Source organism: Arvicola amphibius, chromosome 6 (genome assembly GCF_903992535.2).
Source record: "Arvicola amphibius chromosome 6, mArvAmp1.2, whole genome shotgun sequence".
In the NCBI taxonomy this organism is placed as follows: Eukaryota; Metazoa; Chordata; class Mammalia; order Rodentia; family Cricetidae; genus Arvicola; species Arvicola amphibius.
In genome coordinates, this window is record NC_052052.2 from 19874830 (window position 1) to 19895458 (window position 20629).

The following is a 20629-nucleotide window of genomic DNA, read 5'->3' on the forward strand; positions in this document are numbered from 1 at the left end:
ACACAGGTAACAGCCAGACGGGAAGTTCTGCTCAGACACGTGGCTGGCCGCGAGTTGGTGGGAGCCTGCGGCGCGGACGCACCTGGAGCCGTAGTGGACCGGTCCAGAGGATGGCGCTTCTCCGCTGGCTGATACTCCTGGTCCCCTTGGGAGTAGCCGGGGCTGAACTAGGTAGGGCTGCGGGGAAAACCTGCTCTTTGTTTTGTTCTAGGAACTGCGGGTGGGGTCTGGTCTGCTGGGAACGGCTCCTAGAACAAGGCCAAAAATGGTAAGGCCGCTTAGAGGATAAAGTGAAGAGTTAGACAGCTGTCAAGGTTATTAGCTGAGCTGTAGATAAGAGTTCAAGGGCAGTCTAGGTTACGTGAAACACTGTTTCAAAGAGAAGAGAAAAGAAAAGAAAAAAAAAGCCCCTTGAGCCGGCGGACTTTAAACCGGAGCAGCAGCCTGGCAGGGGCAGGATAGTGACACCGACTTTGCCAGTGGGGCGCTGACTTGGCTTAGGGTCTTTCTGAGAGCCAGCCACTGAGAGGAAGCAGGTGGCTGGAAAGACTCAATCAGGACACTTCAGATCGGAGGCTCCGGTGTAGCTCTGTGGTACAGTGACTGTCTGAATGCGCAAGGCAGTGCGGGCCATCCCTGGGACTCAGAGACACAAACGAAAACATTGGCTAAGGGCTGCTGAGATGGCTCAGCTGGCTCAGCTGGCAGAGGTGCTTGCCAGCAAGACTGACAAACGGAGTTCAGTAGTTCCCCAGACCCACATGGCCCGAGGAGAGGACCCTATTCCCCAAAACTGTCTTCTGACCTCCACACAAGTGTAGCGGCGTACGCCAGCCCTATAGATAAGCGTAAATAAAACAAAGCAAAACAAAACAAAAACAAAAAAAAAAAAAACACCAGCGGAAAGTCGGTCTCTGAACCCTGGGCGGCTGTAGGGACCAGGAAGAAGATAGAAAAGGAAATTCAGGTCTTTGAGGAATAAACAGTCCCTCAGCTGGGAAGAAGCAACAGCCAGGGAGAAAACCCAGCGAGAGCAAGAAAAATGCGTGCACACAGTATTCCAGAGTGACCCTGAAGGCTTCTGTTTTGTCTTGTTTTGAGGTAGGGTCTCACTGTGTCTCCCTAGCTGACCTGGAACTTGCCAGGTAGATCAGCCTGGCTTTGGACTTTATACTCCAAAGAGATCCACCTGCCTCTGTCTCGTGAGTGCTGGGATTAAAGTGTGTGCCTCCGTGCCCGCTGAGAGTTCCGCTTGTTGAGTTACTGCTCGGAAACCGAGGCAGGCTGAGTAGGAAAGCACCGCCAGCTGGTGCTGAAGAAATGCAGTGGTGCCGGGTGGTGGTGGCGCAGGCCTTTAATCGCAGTACTCGGAGGGCAGAGGCAGGCGGATCTCTGTGAGTTCAAGGCCAGCCTGGTCTACAAGAGCTACAGAGAAACCCTGTCTCAAAAAACCAAAAAGAAAGAAAGAAAGAAAGAAAAAAAGAAAGAAAGAAAGAAAGAAAGAAATGGAGTAGGGTGTTTTTGCTTGCACGCATGCCTTTGTACCACATGTGTGCCTCCCTGCTACCACCGCCATGTGGAGGCCAGAAGAGGGCATCAGATGACCAGATACAGGAGTTAAAGACAGTTGTGAGCAACCCTGTCGGTGTTTGGAGTTAAACTAGACTCCTCTGTGAGAGCAGCCAGGGTTCTTAACCACTGAGCCATCTCTCCAGTCCCTGAACACATGGTTTTTGTTTTGTTTTGTTTGGCATAATACTTTCCCAACAACTTAGCTTGTGATGTGTTTTCATCCCTATTTTACATAGAAGAAAACGTCAGAGAAGTGACTACCCCAAGGTCACACAGCTAGTGAGTTTGGACACAAACCCAGGCTGTCCAGCTGTGTTCGATCTGTCTGTCTGTCTGTCTGTCTGTCTGTCTGTCTGTCTGTCTATCTATTTTGAAACAGCATTTCTCTGTAGCTTTGTAGGCTGATCTGAAACTTGCTCTATAGACCAGGCTGGCCTCCAACTCATAGAAATCCACCTGCCTCTGCCTCCCAAGTGCTAGGATTAAAGGTGTGCGCCACCCCCGCCTGGCCCTGTGTTCTGTTTATATTGTGAAGCTCTGCAGAAATAGCCCATTAAGGGGAAAAGGGCAGGGAGATTTGATGACTGTTGAGCATTTTCAGTGACCAAGACTTAGCATTAGGTTCTTGGAAAACTGTCTCTCTTTAAGACTTATTTGAAAATAAGAGAATAGCCTGGCAGTGGTGGTGCACACCTTTAATCTCAGCACTCTAGAGGCAGAGGCAGGTGAATCTCTGTGAGTTTGAGGACAATCTGATCTACAGAGGGTGTAGTAAGGAGGCTACTTGTTCATCCTGGCCTCCCAGAACCAAAATAAGCACACAGAAACTGTCTTAATTAAATCACTGCTTGGCCCATTAGCTCTAGCTTCTTATTGACTAACTCTTACATATTAATTTAACTCATTTCTATTAATCTGTGTATCGCCATGTGACTGTGGCTTACCAGCTAAAGTTTTGGCGTCTGTCTCTGGCAGGACTACATGGCTTCTCTCTGACTCCACCTCCTTTCTTCCAGCATTCAGTTTAATTTTCTCCACCTAACCCTGTTCCCCTATAGCTCTGCTATAGGCCCCAAAACAGTTTCTTTATTAACCAATGGTGTTCATGGCACACAGAGGGAAATCCCACACCACCTCCCCTTTTCTTTTAAATAAAAAGGAAGGTTTCAACTTTAACATAGTAAAATTACATATAACAGTTATCAAGCAAGAATTGCAGTTATATCTATTTATCTTTTATCATAACTAAGAAAAATTATATTATTACTGTTTATTCTTCAACTCCATCAAAGACTTATTACCTAAGTAAACAGGAAGTGCATTGTAAGCAACTTCCAATACTCTAGAATTGACAGGGACATCTTGCTGCCTGGACAGTCACCCAAAGTTCTTCTGTACTGGTGGGGCATCCATCTTCAGCCTACAGGCCCATAGTATCCAGCAGAGTTTTCCACAAAGCAGGAAATTTCAAAGACAGGTCCACCTATATTGGCAGCTTGTCAGTCATTTTCTTCTGTGTCTAGCTGCTCTTTCATGAAGCAGGAACCCCGAAGGATTGTCTCACCTTTAGGCAAGTTTAGCAGTCATTTATCTGCGGGTCCTGCATGTCCAGTTCACCCAATATACCATCAAGCAGCCCAGGCAAAAGCAGTTTCTTGCCAAATGGCTAACCAACTCCATAAGGAGCCTCTTAGATGTCCATCTTCCTCTTAAAGTAATTGGTGCTGCCAGGAGCAGATGTGTCTCACTGTCATGAGAAGTCCTAAATTCTTAAACATTTAAATGCCTTATTCTGAAGGTCTCTGAAAGATTTAAAGAATACTTATCTACAGCCTGGTCTACAAGAGCTAGTTCCAGGACAGGCTCCAAAGATACAGAGAAACCCTGTCTCAAAAAGCAAAAAAAGCAAAAAAACAAAACAAAACAAAACAAAACAAAACAAAAAAAAACAAAAAAAGAAAGAAAGAAAAAAGAAAAAAAGAATACTTATCTAACTAAATTACATATCTAGAAAACCTAACTAACATGACTATAAGCTTGACTAATACAGATGATTATCTATTAACCTATATTTTTAATTATACATTACATTTTTAAATGAGATGCACACACGATACCTTAACCAAGATTAGAAATACATATACATAGAATAACAAAATTGACCTTAAATTTGTAACAATAAACCAAGATCCATACCAATGCAAATTATTATATCTATAGCAAATCCCTCTTTATATGTAAGCAAACATTTATAAACAATATTTGGGAATATGGGTGTAGTTTTCTCCAAACTGTTTCCTGCTGTTTATTAGGTGAAGCAATTTTTTGAGGGGTGTTCACAGTGACCTCTTGGGAGATCATGGTCCATCGAACCATATTAGTCTGGAAGTTATCCACAAGAGGGAGTTCCAGGACAGCCAGGGCTGCACAGAGAAACCTTGTCAAAAGAATCCCATGACACCTGCAAGTGTTTTCAGGGCCTTCCTGTGGGTTCCACCATTCCTAGTCAAGACCTGGGGTGCTGTCACGACACCAGCATGTAGCTCCTTTTCCTCCCTCTGCATCAGATGACACAGAAGGGCAAGTCTCACCCCTGTGAATGAGCAAAATCGGGGGACGTCCCTGAAGGCTGTATCAGGGCTGAGGGAGGACTGGTTAGTACTGGCCAAGGAGCATGGTAGCTTCCTCAACTATAATACAGGATGGATACACCTAACTGGGGAGCAGTTTGGAGGGGTGGTTGTATAGTTAGAACAGGAACAGGAAATGTTTGTTTTAGCAGAGGACCCTACGTCTTAGTTCATAGAGAAGGAATTACAATCGAAGTACTTAAGTACATTTTTAATCCCAGCACTCAGGGAGGCAGCAGCAGGCGGATCTCTGTGAGTTCGAGGACAGCCTGGTCTACAGAGTGAGTTCCAGTACAGCAAGAGCTACATAGTAAGAACCTGTCTCGGGGAAAAAAAATAGATTTATTTTGTGTGTGTGTGTGTGTGTGTGTGTGTGTGTGTGTGTGTCTGTGTGTGTGTGTATGTCTGTGTGTGTCTGTGTGTGTGTGTGTCTGTGTGTGTGTGTCTGTGTGTGTGTGTGTGTCTGTGTGTGTGTGTGTGCGCGTGTGTATGTGTGTGTCTCTGTGTGTGTGTGTGTGTGTGTGTGTGTGCGCGTGCACAGTTGAGCTGTGTCAGGGTGCACATGTGGAGGCCAGAGGGCAACTTGCGAAAGTCAGTTCTCTCCCTCTGCCTTGTGTGTCTCCAGGATCGAACTCAGGTTTTCTGGGTTAGCAGCAAGTATCTACCTGCTGGCCCACCTTACGACCCATGAAGCACGTTAGATTATTGCAGAGTACCAATAGCAAAGGACTGAAGTTGGGCCAGCGCGCTTTGTGGTATGGTTTACACATGATGACAGGCAGGCCGTGGAATCAGAGCAGCTAGGATTGCAGAGGGCTCTCAGAGAATGTGTTCAATGCAGGAAACAGGCCCGAGAAGAAGGAATAGGGTGGGGGGGGGAGGTCTACTTCCAGAGGCCATGTGGCACTGGGAATGGATCCTAAGGCTGGTACCTTGTTTTTGTTTTGTTTTGGTTTTCGAGACAGGGTTTCTCTGGCTGTCCTGGAACTTGGTAGACCAGGCTGGCCTCGAACTCACAGAGATCCGCCTGCCTCTTGCCTCCCTGAGTGCTGGGATTAAAGGTGTGAGTCCCATCAACCACGTAAGGCTGGTGTCTTAGCCCCTTCTCCCACACCTACTCCTGGCCGGGCTTTGCATCAGAGAACTTTCCTCTGCACCCCTTCTCTCTGGGCATTCTTATTCTTGCTTTACCAGTGAGGAAACTGAGGCCCAGTTAGGGACGTTTCTGATCCAAGTCACCATTGCCTATATGGATGAGCCTGGCTTCATAAACAATCCTCCCCCAATTCCAAATGCCACTAATCCCCTTTCAATAACAACCACCTGCTTCGAGCCGGAAAATCTGAGTCCTGAGTCTTGCCTTTGGAAACCTATGTGACCATGAGCCTCTTTCATGACCTTAATGTGGGGTGAGGTTAAATGTGATAGTTAGGTGGCAGAGAGAGATGGCTCGGTGGTTAAGAGCACTTGCTGCTCTTGCAGAAGACCTGGGTTTCTTTCCCAGCACCCATATAGCAGCTCACAACCACTTGTAACTCCAGCTCCAGGGGATTTGGCTCCCTCTTCTTCGGGTCTCGATGGGTTCCTGCATGCATGTGGTAGACATGAAATCACGCAAGCACACACAAAGAAAAGACTAAAGTGTAAGCTTACAGTTTTTCAATGTGAGAGCCAAGGGAGGCCTTGTCTGTGCCTGGTAAGTGCTAGACAAGCTGACTGGGAGCCAGTGAGACGGCTCAGAGAGCACAGAGGGCAAATGCTCTCACTGTCAAGCCCGATGACCTGAGGGGAGTCTGAGCCTCACATGGTAAAAAGGAGAATCCTGATTTTATATATATATATATATATATATATATATATATATATATATATATATATATATTTTGTATACAATATTCTGTCTGTGTGTATGTCTGCAGGCCAGAAGAGGGCACCAGACCTCATTACAGATGGTTGTGAGCCACCATGTGGTTGCCGGGAATTGAACTCAGGACCTTTGGAAGAGCAGGCAATGCTCTTAACCACTGAGCCATCTCTCCAGCCCAAGAATCCTGATTTCTGCAAGTTGTCCTGTGGCCTCTCTATACTCTCTGTCATGTACGTGTGCACACGCACACAGACATGTAAATAAGGGGCAGATGAGATGACTCAGTGGGTTAAAAGGCATTTGCCTCTGAGTCTGAGGGCCAGAGGTCGATCCCTGGGATCCACATACTGAAAGGAGACTCTTGAGAGTTGACCTTTGACCTCTACCTATACACTGTGGCATGTGCACACATGCGCGCGCACACACACACACACACACACACACAAACAGAATAAGTAATTGAAATAATTTTATTAAAGAAATAAGATATTAAGTTGGGGTTGTTATTGCACCTTGTGTAATCCTAACCCTTGAGTGCTCAGGCAGGGGGATCAAGATGATGACAGCTGGGCGTGGTAGTGCACACCTTTAGTCTCAGCACTCGGGAGGCAGAGGCAGAGAGATAGCCATGAGTTCGAGGCCAGCCAGGTCTACAGAGTGAGTTTCAGGACAGCTAGGGCTACATATAGAAACGCTGTCTCGATACATCCACTTCCCACCCCGCCTCCCACCAAAATAAAGCATCCTTTCTTGAAACACTTTGTGGTGACACAGACCTGCTGTATCAGCTACTTGGGAGGCTGAATGGGAGGGTCACCTGAACTCAAGGAGTTTGAGATCATTCTGAGAACCATAATAGAGTTTTCGCAAAACAAGGCGGCGGGGGAAGGCTAGGTGAATGGCTCAGCAGTAGAGCACTTGCCTAGCGTGCGCTAGGCCCTGAGTTTGACTCCCAGCCACACACACATACACCACACCCTACTCAGAAATGCTAGGGAGGCTGGGCACAGTTTCATTTTTACTAGAATCTGACAACTGGCCTCGCCTCGTCACCAGCCAGAACTTTGTGGTCTGAAGAAATACCCACTGTGGCCGACATCAGAGAGACCAGCTGGCCGGTGCCTGTGGTTGGTTGAGAAAGCCCCTCCTTGAGGCAGGACAGTAGCTTCTGCTGGGGTCTTCAGGGGCTTCAGACAGATGTTCAGCTTGTTGCACAAGGCTAAAGAACGGTGCCTGAAACACGGCCACATGCGTGAGCCAGCAGATGCTTGGGAAGCTCACCATCTCGTCCATCTCTGATTAGAATGGGGGGCTTAATTCCTTTATTCTGGCTTGGGGTTTTGTTTCTGCAAGAATAATTTCAAATTTATTAGTGGTTGAAATCTGTGTGAAAAGGTTAAATCCCTTCTCCCAGTATAAACGAAGACTCCATTTGGATAAGGCAATTAAAATTCAGGCATATACTATCAATCAAGACACCCATCTAAAACAGACACCAGGTTCCCTAGACTCTAGAGAGTCTGAGACATAGGACTCCTGCCACTGGCCATGGTCTCAGGCCTGTTGACCTCTGAACCTTTGCTTTCTTATCAAGAAAGTGGAGAAGAGTAATCCAAACTTCCAGGGCTGTGGGCAGGGCAGCTGTACGTGGGAGCAGTAGTGATTTGTTTAATCATTTATACCTCGGCATAAGCAAATTTCAGGTCCTTTCCCCAGATCAGGCGTAGGTCAAGAGAGGGAGGCAAGCTTTCAAGAGTACCGGGGAGGAAACGTTTAGAAAGGAGAGTCTGGGGCTGTTTTGGTGTCCTGTTCACGTCCTGGTCCCACCCTCAGCCCAGCTTCCTGTGGGGAACGATGTTGACGGTTAGTTCTGAGTTTGAGGAAGCAGGGGCGGGGGTGTGTGGAAATAGCACTGTGGAGGGTGAGGCAATCCCTGGGGTTTCTCTTTTATCTCAGCCAGAAACACAGGATTGAGCGCAGAGGCTGGATCTACTTCCGATATGTTGTCACCGAGAGCTGGGTGTGCAGCGCATACCTGTAGCCCTAGCCCCTGGGAGGCTGACACAGGCTGATCTTGGGTTCAAAGCCGGTCCTGCCTTCAAAGGAGAGAAACTGGCCATGGCAGCTTCATGCTCCACCTCACCTGCTTCTTCTAATCCTTTCTCTGTATTACACCAGCTTCCTTTGGTGTGTGCTGATGCCCAAATCAGCACCATGGTGTGCCCGCCCATGTGAGGAGCTCCGGCAGACTCAACCCTCTCTGCCTCCGCTCCAATCCTCTCTCATTTCCACACTTCTCCCCAGCATTTGCTAGCTCTCCCAACTCATTTGCATGTCAGCCTTCTCCCCCAGGTCACATGCCAGGGTCCGGATCTAGTGACTCAGCTTGCCCAAGGCCTCACAGCTCCTAGGTGGGTCCAGAGCCGAATGTTTAATCCACTGTCCTCCCCTCTGCTTGTCAGCTGCCACCCGCTCAGCACCGGAGGGTCACATGGCCCCAGCCCTCACGCAGCTGCTCTGGGTACTGGGACAGGGAATGGCAAGAACCTAGCCAAAAGGTCACAGACGGGCCAGAGGATGAACCTGTTCTCTGTCCTGGGCAGAGTGGGGCTCTGGAACTCCTTCCTGAGACCTGGTATCCCGAGGAGCCTGTGTTTCACCTTGAGGCTTCTTCCTCATCCAGCCTAGGGCAGGAGCACTGAGGGAGGTTCTCTTTTCCCACAGGGAGGTTCTGGCATATCTCTGACTTGCATTTGGACCCCAACTACACCGTATCCAAAGACCCCCTCCGGGTGTGCCCCTCAGCTGGCTCCCAGCCTGTGCCAAACGCCGGACCCTGGGGTGACTACCTCTGTGATTCTCCTTGGGTCCTTGTCAACTCTTCCATCTACGCCATGAAGGAGATAGAGCCAAAGCCAGACTTCATTCTCTGGACGGGGTAAGAGCAGTCGCATGTCACATGTGAGCCGGGCCCTTTTAAATCTTCATCTCAGTGGAACCTCCAGGACTCAGAGAGCTTGGTTGATCAGCTTGTTACGTGTTCTGTCCTGGGGCAGACACCAAGGAACTGAGACTGCAGAGCCAGGAACCGGAGAGAGGACTACCTGCAGGGGTGTGGGAACTACACAAGGCACCTGACCCAACATGGTAGGATGGAGAAGGACTTCCTACAGGAAGTGGTGCTCCCTCTGCCAGTGTCAGCAGAGTGGACACTTCTTGAAGTGGAATGAAATCCATATTTTTAAAAAGATTTATTATGTATATAATGTTCCTCCTGCATTTGCACCTCCATGCCAGAAGAGGGCACCAGACTTCGTTACAGATGGTTGTGAGCCACGGTGTGGTTGCTGAGAATTGAACTCAGGAGCTTTGGAAGAGCAGCCAGTGCTCCTAACCTCTGAGTCATCTCTCCAGCCCAAAATCCATAATATTCTTGACTGTCCCTCGCTATGATGTGGGGGTGACCACCCCATGGACCCTGTGCAGGGGCAGAGGAAAGACACTTAAGGAATGTGGCAGTGTCGCCCTGGACAGTCCTCCGTTACTTGGGCCCCAGAATCGATAAACTCCTCCCAGGAGTCTTGCTGCGGGAGGCAGGCTCTGATACTTGTGAGGAGAGGCCCTTAAAAACTGTATCACTCTGGAATTGAAGAGATGGCTCAGCGATTAAAGAGCACTGGCTGCTCTTCCAGAGGACCCAGGCTCAATTCCCAGCACCCACATGGGAGCTCACAACTGTCTGGTAACCCCAGTTCCAGGGGATCTGACTCCGTCACACCAATACACATAAAATTAAATAAAATATTTAAAAAAAAAAACCCACAGCACTCTGAAACACACAGTCCCTCTGGGAGAGACCCTGGGAAATCCATGATTCTTCCCCAGGTAAAGCATTTTTCTAGAAGCCTCTCGGAGCTCACAGAGCTGAATGGCATCAGATGGGATGATTTCCGGGGTTCTTCATGGCTCTTCAGTTAGAAACGCATCTCTGAGACAGCTGTAGTTTCTTGGAAGAGAACGTGTAGAAAGCAGATGTTTTTATTTTTAGTGTGTGTGATGATTAGGTACCCACTATTATTGATTCTTCTGTCCTGTTCGACTGTGTTTCAGCTTGTCTTTCCTTGGTCATGCGGGGGCACGGCGCACTGCTGTTCCGTTCTGTCTCTCTCACTGGTGTTTTGCAGGGACGACACGCCGCACGTCCCCAATGAGCAGCTAGGGGAGGCAGCTGTGGTGGCAATTGTGGAACGCCTGACCAACCTCATCAGGGAGGTTTTTCCAGGTAGGACACACTGTTTGGTCGTCCCTGTTCCCTGATCCCCCAGCGGCTCTGGCATGGGACACAGCAGTAAGAGGATTGGAGTCCAGACCTTTACAATGGTGGCCGCATCCCAGGTTTTCAGGTGCTCGACAGCAACCATTTCTCACCTTCCACACAGCCTTCCCAGTCACTGGCCTATGGAGACACGGGTGGTCACTAAAATAGTTGCCGGCCGTTGCTCCATCTTGCACCCTTCTCTGTCTGATGCCAGACACAGCTGCCAGTGTCCACAGTTACATACAGGCCTCCCTGGGTAAGCTCACTCGGGCTCACACGTGATTTGTATCCTGCCCTGATGCTAGCGTTGGCATCAGCTGTCTGTGGACCGTCTGGCTGTCAGGCGTCTGGGAGATGCTGCTTGCTCAGTGCTTCCTAAGCCTGTCCAGCCGGGCAGAGTGGACAGGGTGAGAGCAACCCGGAGGGATGGGACAAGGGAAAGGGCCTGAGTGTCTCACCTATTGGCCCTTGCAGATGGTTTTAAATGGGCCATGCAAAACAGGTTCTGGGGGCTGAGTCAGGTCTACAGGCTGCCGACTGGGAGCCTGAGAAAGTGCCTACCAGTGTCTACCCCTGTCTCCTTCTGCTCCTTCTAAAGGTCCTATCCAGCCCCCACATCCATCCGTGTACAGAATCATGATAAACTGTATACATCAGCTGTATACATCACGTGCTAAGTGCCGGGACCCGCTCTAAGATCTTGGCAGGCTTTAGCACGTGCGCTGTCCTGCCAAGCACAGATGGGAGCTGTTACCAGCTTAGTTCTCCTAATGAGGAATGCGAGTCTTGGCATCAAGTCAGCTGGTCAAGGTCATGAGGCAAGTGTGGACACCATCTGAGCACCACTCTTCCTCCCATAATCTCCTCCCTGGACATAAACCAAAGTTTGCAGGGACACCTGGCTCTGCCCAGCTTATCTAACCCAGCCCTGCATGTTCTATGACAATAGGCTTGTCCATCTTTCAGCAGAGGTCGCTACTTACAGTCCAAATGGGCTATTTGCCCCACCCCCAGCTCTGACTATTATTACCCCCAAAGCAGTTAGGGATTGATACCTCGGAAGTGACTTTCTAGTGCAGGATTCAGGCTCATACCCAATCCTGAGCCTCTCTCTTCTGGTCCACACAGAATAAAATGGAATAATGGGTAAGAAAGCATTTCACTGGGGCTGGTGAATGGCTGGGTGATAAAACACTCAGGCATAAAGACTCCAGTCTGTTTGGATCCCCTACACAGACATTAAAGCTGGGGTCAGCAGCATACGCTGGGGTCAGCACTGGGGGGACAGAGAGACAGAGCGTGGGGGCTTGCCGGTTAGCCCCTATAGCCACGAGGGCAGTGAGAAAGTTCAAAAATAAGGCAGAGAAACGACTGGGAAGGCATTTCCACTGTCAACCCTAGGCCTCCATGCACACCCACATGGGCGAGTGCACCCCCCCCCCCACGCGTGTACACGCAAACACCACATACACACAAAAACAAAACCAGGAAACTCTTCATTGACCATGATTTAACACATGTGTAAAAAACTCCAGATTTTGGAGTCTGTGTCCCATATGCTACAACCGCCAATGTTGAAGATACCACCGGCTGTAAGGGGAATCGTTTGATATAAGGCTACGGAAAAAAAATCAAAGGTGCTGCCCAATAAAGATGGACACGGTGCTTTCTCACAGCCATGGGAGGAAGACACGCCTCATTTTGAGAGATGCTAAAATGAGACCATACGGGAAGATGTGAGAGAGAATTAAAACACAGGCCAAGCAGAACAGGCCTCATTCTGGAGGTGTGAGCTGCATCACAGAGAGTTCAAAGAATTAATTCACTGCAAAGGAGCCAGGGGCCAGGAATGTGGTCAGTGGTGGAGTGGCTTCCTGCCAAGCACCGGCCCTGCAGAAGGAAGCAGAAGGGGGTCGGGTGGGGGTGGAGAGAAGGAAGGGCTCACCTGGGGAGGGATGGTTTGCTTCTGTAGTTTGAGTCCCTTTGAGTTTCCTACCTTCCCGGGAGTTGCACATCGGGCTTGCCTCTCTCGTGGAGAGAGGTTGGGAACGTAGGCGTACACGGCAAGACCAGGAAAAGAGCAACAAAACAGGCCCCACATCTTCCTCTTCCGTAAGCCAGGCGAGCTCACCCAGCACCTGGTTTCTTCCTGTAAAAAGGGGAAGTTATGATGCCTGCCCCACGGGTTTGTTTGAGGATGAGTTAAGATAGTCTGGTCCACGTTGTCGACAAACGGATAATTATGAGGAAAGTGGGAACGATCGATGAATGAACCTATTGGTCCCACCTTCATGCAGCCTTTGCTTATATGGGACCTAGCCCACTGTAGCTAATGATGTAGTGTAAATGATTCTTTCCTTTCTCATCGGCACGTGACAGGGGGTTATATCTTCTCTCAGGTGGGTCTGCCTCCTTTTGAGGTACTGGGACCAAACTTGGACGCAAGACAGGTGCTCCTACCAAGGACTATTGCCCTAGCCTGTTTTGAAGCCAGGTCTTGCTAACAGGTCTTGCTAAGTTCAACAGGTTGGCCTTGAACTCGTCTGTAGTCAGGAGGACTTGAATTTGCAGTCCTCTCACCTCAGCCTCCTGAGTAGCTGGAATTATAAGCTTCTGCCACCAGGCTCAGTTTAAATGGGGTCTTGTTTGAGACAGGGTCTCTCTGTAGCCCTGACAGTCCTGGAACTCACTCTTTAGACCAGCCTGGCCTCAGACTCACAGAGATTTGTCTGCCTCTGCCTCCGGAGTGCTGAGATTAAAGGTGAATATCACCATGCCTGGCTTTTTCCAAGACTTTGCTGTTGTTCACTGTAGAATATTTATGAAGCGCCTACTTACTGCATGCCTGACAGGGAGACTGACTGAAAGCAGAATCGAGCTTGAGGATCTGAACAGGTCTGTAATTCTAGCACTCAGGTGGAGGCAGGAGGATCCAGAGTTCGAGGTCAGCCTGGACTTCACAGTGAGAATGTGTCTCAGGGAAAGAAAAAACAAAGCAAAAACCCCCCCAAGCCACCACTACCACCACTAACAACATAAAACTCAATCATGAGGCAGTTTATAAAGAGGCAGCCTGCTGGGCTCCCCTAAACAGCTTAGTCTCATCCACAGCCCCCCCCCAGGAGGGCTTTCCCCATACCCGCTGCTAGCCTTTCCTACCCCTCCCACAACAGGCAGCCAAAGCAGACCTAATTATTTCCTCTCTACTGCACCGCACTGCTTCTGGATCTGATGACCTGGGTCCAGCTCCTGGCTGGCCTGTGGCAAGTGTGGTATAAAATATTTGTTGACTTATGTGGATGAGTGAAAATTCTAAGGCCTCTTGAGGTGAGCCACACCTCCTCCCAGAATAAGATGATCTGTAGTTGACAAGAACAGGAACTGGTCACCACGAGGAATTGCTTCTCCCCGCTACCCACCCAGGGACCTCCTTTCTGAGCAGGGTATTCCCTGCTAGGAAATGGGACCAGGCAGCTCACAACTCTTCCTTCCCGGTCCTCAGTGAAGCTCAGCCAGATGCTATCTCGTGTGGTTTTCTGCCTATCTTTGTCCCCCTCATCCGTGTTATCTCTCTTCCCCTTTGGCTTTGAGGGCCAGTGGCTGCTGCGGGGGGCTGACCGCTCTTGCATATTTTCTTAATAGTTCTTCTTTTTCTCTCAGATACCAAAGTCTATGCCGCTCTGGGAAATCATGACTTTCACCCTAAAAACCAGTTCCCAGCCAAGAGCAACAGCATCTACAATCAGGTGGCGGAACTGTGGAGACCCTGGTTTAACAACGAATCCTTTGCTGTCTTCAAGGAGGGTATAAATGATGCTTGTTACCATATGGGCACAAACTGTATGTCAGGCGGGGTCTGGTCCAATTTCGTTTTCACAACAAGCCCTGAAATAGATACAGATTTTTGTCCCCATTTTACAGAGGAAGAGACTGAGACAGAGATCACACAGCTTGGTAAGGGAGTTGAGAATAGGATCCAGGGCAGATTCTAAGGTCCAAAGCTACTAATCAGAGCAGCAAAGATGATCGTGAGCCAGCAAGTGGCAGGCACTATCCTCAGCACCCTGCTGGAGCCTCCTAGCAACGCTAGGGCTTACTTGAACCTGGGACCTACAGGTCTGTGGGGGCCTGGTTCCTTCTCTGGCAGGGCTGTTCTGGCCCCACAATAGTACGGTGTTTAGCTGCGACTCTGGACACTGTCTACCGGATATCATCTCCAGTATGATCACCAAATGTGTCTCTGAGCACTGACAGATGTTCCTCGGGGCTACATCACTCCGTTGAGATTGTCAGCCCAAATTTCCGTGACCCTGCTTTCTTTTCTTACCTTGGTCTCCTTCTGCTGGGACTTCCTCATTGGTCAAACTCTATCTGGATAGAGACTACGCATCATGGTTGGTCCATTATCCAGACGAGGCATCCTGAGAGCGCAGACAGAGGTGGAGTGGCTTTGCCAAATTGCACAGCTAATGAATGATAGAGCCAGGATTAGAACTCAGCTCCAGAACCTTTTATCTCACCTCTAGATGCCTCTCCTATGGGAAGGGATGGTGCAAGGGATAGAGGTCAGAAAGTGAGGCGCAGGGTGTCGGAGGCCCCCGCCTCAGGCTATCCCTGGCTGTGACATCCTAGGTGCCTTCTATTCTGAGAAGTTGCTGGGTCCCGGCAGGGCAGGGCGAGTTGTAGTCCTCAACACCAATCTGTACTACAGCAGCAACGAGCAGACAGCCGGCATGGCCGACCCCAGCCAGCAGTTCCAGTGGCTGGGAGATGTGCTGAGCAATGCATCCCGGGATGGGGAGATGGTAAGCGCTCCTGCTTCTTCCTGTGCCCTCCCACCGGGCATTCCAGAGGGTCCTGTATCAGCCTAGCCCAGAGGAGGCTTCTTCCAACCAGAGCAGCCTTGTGAGCTGTGGACCTGAAACCCCACTGCATGTGAAGACACTTAGGGCCTCAAGGAGCCGTGACGGTCTCATCACACAATAAGCAATGGAACCAAGCCTAGAACCTCAGGCTCCTTGCTCCGAGTTCAGATGTCTTTCCATCGCTGCCACACACAGTAGTGCACACCGTATACCCAAGGAGGTGCCCGGATGATAGGTGTGTCCATCTCATCTGCTGAGCCAGCAGCTACTCAGGACCTGGTGCAGTCTGGGTTGAGCATCGCCCAGCACACCCTGGGAGGACCTCGTGGCTGCTGTTGACGAGAGCTTATCGTGCCAGCCGCAGGACACAACTTTGCGCTTTCGAGGGACCCTTCATTTAATCTCATAGCAACTCCATGTCTTAGGGCTTACTATTGCTGCAACGGAATGCCATGACGGAAGAGCAAGTTGGGGAGGAAAGGGTTTATTTGGCTTAAAAATCTCACATTGTAGTCCATCACTGAAGGAAGCCAGGACAGGAACTCATACAGGATAGGATCCTGGAGGCAGGAGCTGATGCAGAGGCCATGACCAGGAGCTGCTTACTGACTTGTTTCCCCCGGCTCGCTCAGCCTGAGTTCTCATAGAACCTGGACCACCATCTCCAGGGATGACACCACCGCCATGGGCTGGGCCCTCCCCATTAATGACTAAATGAGAAAATGCCTTACAGCTAGATCTCGTGGGGATTTTTCCTCAGCTGAGGCTTCTTCCTCTCTGATGACTCTATAGCTTGTATCAAGTTGACACAAAGCCAGCCAGTTCACTCCCGGAGGTGAATACTCTTCTAAATGAGATAACATTTGGCTGGTGGCCAAGCTGAAGTTTAACGCTAAAGCTCATTCACACGCATTACCTTTTTTAAGACATGTTCACGGGCTCACTATGTAGACCAGGCTGGCCTTGAACTTCCAGAGATCCGCTGCCTCTGCCTCTCAAGCGCTGGGGTTAGATTAAAGGCACACGCCACCACTCCTAACTAAGTACATGCTCTGAATTCTACTTCATTCTACATTTCTATACTGGTGATCAGATGCGCAGGTGACTTGGGGAACATGAAACACAAATGCACGTGACTACGTAGTGTTCTCATACAGCCAGGGAGGCTCAGCCCCAGTTCTGAGATGACAAGAACACCCGTCGAAGGATGAGGAAGGGTTTGTGGAAGAGGTGCTCTGGGGTTTCATTCAGAGGGAGGTCCACCTGCCCTTGAGGACATGGGCGGGTTCCCGAAGGTGGAAATGGAGAGAGCATCTCTGATCCCAGTACCTCTTCCTTGCAGGTCTACATTATTGGCCACGTGCCCCCAGGCTTCTTCGAGAAGACCCAGGACAAGGCCTGGTTCCGAGAGAGCTTCAACGAGGAGTACCTGAAGGTGGTCCAGAAACACCACCGTGTCATAGCGGGGCAGTTCTTCGGGCACCACCATACCGACAGCTTCCGAATGTTCTATGATGATGCAGGTACTCGTTCTGTCTTGAGGGAAGTGGCCCCTTGCCGCTTTCCTCTTCCCAGAGTCCCTTTCAGCCTGTTGTTTTTTTCCCCAAAGGTGCCCCCATAAGCGTCATGTTCCTCACGCCTGGGGTCTCGCCGTGGAAGACCACATTACCTGGAGTGGTCAACGGAGCCAACAATCCGGGCATCCGCGTTTTTGAGTATGATCGAGTCACACTGAAGCTGCAGGTTAGGAGTGTGGGTCTGCTGGGGCCAGGGGTGAGCACCTGAGTGTGTCACCGCCTTTCCTAACCCTTAACTAACCCCCCTGCTACCTACTCACCACTGAACCTTGGAAGGGAACGCTGGTTAAACTTTGGAGCCACCTGCCACCTACTCAGGTCAATTCTTGTCCCAAGTCTTTGTACCGGATCACTGTCCCCAACCTCCTGCCGCACTCGGAAGGGATTCATCTTCCTAAAGCACTGACTTCATATTGCCTCTCTGCTATGGACAGATCTTAAGTTAAAATCGCCTCTCTTTAGGCTGGTATGGAAGACTTTCCACAGTCTGGGCTCAAGCCCATTGCCCCTGACCTTAGTCCCTAACACCGTGAGTACTTCTTTCCCTTCTAAGATGTGCTGGAATTGTTGAATCGACAAAGAAATACTACTTCATTCATTTAGCAAAATGTTCTAAACACCTGCCGCATGCCAGGCCCTGTTCAAAGCTCGGGACACAAACACAACAACAGAGTAACTATTCTCCTTCGCCAAAATCCCTACAGGGGACCACATCAAACAAATAAATAAAATTAAACATGGGTGACAGGAAAGGCAGGGTGGTAGCTGGGCCTGCTGGCACAGGACTGAAATTTAAAGCCAGCCTGGACTACATAGTGAGTTCAAGACCAGACAATAACATAGCAAGAAGACCCTGTCTCAGAGGCGGTGGGGGAGGGGGTTATGGCCACGGCTCAGTGGCAAAGCACAGTAAGGAAGTAAAAGCACAAGCTGCCAGAGGGTGGTGGTGGCACGCACCTTTAATGCCAGCACTTGGCAAGCAGAGGCCGACAAATCTCTTGTGAGTTCGAGGTTAGCCTGGTCTACAGCATGAGTTCCAGGACAGCCAGAGATACATAGAGAAACCCTGTCTCTAAAAACCGTAAAACAAAACAAAACAAAAAAACAAAAACCAACCAACCAAGCACCAGCTGCCTGAGGGTGGTGGCCCAGCACAGGGTGCTGAGAAGTATCGACAGGCATTTCAGAGGCTGAGGAGCCAGGATTTGCTGACAGATACTTGATGCACTTTCTTTCTTCTTTTTATTATTATTTATAGTCATTTATTTGATGTGCTTTGGTGTTTTTCCTGCATGTCTGTCTGTGCGAGGCTCTCAGATTCCCTGGAACTGGAGTTATAAACAGTTGTGAGCTGCTGTGGGTGCTGGGAATTGAACCCCAGTCCTCTGGAAGAGCAGTCTCTGCTCTTAACTCCTGAGCCATCTCTCCAGCGCTGATACAATTTTTCTGCCTCAGTCTTCTGAGTGCTGGGATTATAGCTGCAAGCCTCCATACCCTGACCTGTCGAGTGTGTGTGTGTGCACACGTGTGCACTAAGATACAAACTCAATTCCTCATAGTTGTGCAGAAAGTGGCCTTGGGAGTTGGAGGGATGGCTCGGTGGTTAACAGTATGCACTCGAGTTTGGTTCCCAGCACCCACATCAGCCAGCTACAACTGCCTCTTGCTCCACTCCCAGAGAATCTGATACTGTCCTCTGGCCTTGTGGGTACCTGCATGCATGTGTATATGCTCTACACCACTGCCCGGTGTTTACCTCTCAAAATTAAAACTAAAATAAAATTAAAAAAACACTTAGGCACTAAGCCATATCCCCTGCTCTGTTCTAAGAATTGAAAAAAAAAAGTGTGTGTGTGTGTGTGTGTGTGTGTGTGTGTGTGACTTACCAAAGTTCTTGCTTTTCTCCATGTGGATTCTGAGGATCCGTTTCGTTGGCCCTAGGCCCGAGGATTCCTGTTGTTTGCATGGCCACTCCATTGCTTTCTCTGAACAGTGGCAATCACAGTTTAGAGAGGACTTAGTACAATGACGTCACGTACCTGGCAAACTCCGTTCCCACCCATTCACCGAAGCTCCTCTTACCTGTCTGTAATAAGCAGACATTTCACGGGGAAGTGTGCTCTGGTTCTGAAGGCACTGCCGAGTCCTAGAGAGTCTAGTTTGAATGTGAAACCCCTATCAGCCGCAGGTCTCTAACCTCTGCCAGCCAGGCACACACCCAACCTGCTGCCGCTGCCATGGCTGCTCCCCTTCATTCTGTAAAGACTTACCAAGCGTCAGAGCTTCTGTGAGGATCTGTGCCTGCCAGTTTGGCCGGACAGGAAACATAGACATAGGGAGGTAAGCAATCTGGGTTCTAATCCCACCCCTGCCACTGAACACTTGTATGCGCTGAGAAGGTAAAGTTGCTTTTGCAAGACTGTGCTCACGATACCAGTGTCATGGTTTCAGGGTGTTTTACTTCATCCTGGTAGGGAAGGCCTGTGGATTGAATCAGGGACTCCTCATTGCCATTGAGCAGGAAGCAGAGGTGGCTCCAGAACCAGCTTCAAAGGCTTGCTTCTGCCAGCTAGACTCTACTTCCTAAAAATTCGACAGCCACCCACAATAGCGCTTCCAGTTGGAGAACAAGCATTCAAAATGAGCCTGTGGTGTACGCTTCCGGTTCAAACCATAACAACCTCTTTAGAATAGGGGTGTAGGTGTAGTTATCTCATCAGAACCAAGCACAGGTCTGCCGGACATGCCTGGCCGAGAGCTCAGTAACAAACAGCGGCTGGTATGATCACGCTGAAGAGCCTGGGGACAGGCTGGGCTGTGGGGAGGAGGGAACAACTAGTCATTACTGACATACCCCGTGTCTCTAATCCAGGACATGGTGACCTACTTCTTGAACTTGAGTCAGGCGAATACACAAGGAACCCCTCGCTGGGAGCTGGAATACCGCCTGACAGAGGCCTACCAAGTGCAGGATGCAGGCACCAATTCCATGCATACGGCTCTGACCCGCATTGCCAGTGACCAGCACATGCTGCAACGTTATTACATCTATAACTCCGTCAGCTATGACCATTCGACCTGCGGGGACATCTGCCGCGCCGAGCATGTGTGTGCCATGCAGCAGGTGGCATTCAACACTTATGCTACCTGCTTGCATGGCTTTGGCTTGAAGCTGGTACCCAGTTTCCTGCTCATGCTGACTCTGCTGCCAAGCCTGTCCGTATTGGTGGTGCCTTGACTGTAGGCACTGCCAACCTACCCTCTTACTGGGTTCACCTTTCTCCGGGTAAAATTGGGCAGCGTCACCCCACGGAGGGATGAACGTCGCTATCAGTTTCTCCTGTCTGCGGAGAGTAAACTAGAATGGGACATTTGGATTCACCAGTGAGGTCCCAAAAAACCACGTTTCTTTCAAGTTTCACATTTTATCCACAAAACATGCTCGTGGTACGTGTCTGTGCATTATTTCCTTTAATACATATGTATCAACTTCCATGCATTTGATGGCTGCAGTAAAATGAGTCACCAGGAAGAAGAAACCTGGAGATCCTGTGCCCTAGACGTAGTGTCTGCTCAAGGTCTGAGCTGGGTGTCCACGTAATCTGCAAAACCTCTAGGTACTTTTTAAAAAGTTTTCTGGTTTGGTTTCGTAACAGTGCAACTGTGAGGGATCGCAGCTATGGCCGGGGCTCTAGGCTCCAGTCTTGCGGCCATTCCCGCCTCTTTGAACGTCAAACGCAAAATCTAAGTCAGCAGAAGCCCAGCTCTGGACAGGGTGGGCTGGGGACGGGGTCTGGGCG

At 49.7% G+C, this 20629-nt stretch overlaps 1 protein-coding gene across 1 annotated transcript; it reads left to right on the top strand.

The window, feature by feature from the left end:
* The first annotated feature begins 52 nt into the window (after positions 1-52).
* Positions 53-20225, top strand: Smpdl3b (sphingomyelin phosphodiesterase acid like 3B). The gene is made up of 8 exons (XM_038335166.1): positions 53-171; positions 8794-9007; positions 10254-10351; positions 14048-14191; positions 15020-15192; positions 16595-16775; positions 16862-16995; positions 19702-20225. Exons 1-8 carry the CDS (start codon positions 111-113, stop codon positions 20065-20067), a joined length of 1371 nt encoding a protein of 456 aa, XP_038191094.1. The 5' UTR covers positions 53-110; the 3' UTR covers positions 20068-20225.
* The last annotated feature ends 404 nt before the right edge of the window (positions 20226-20629 follow it).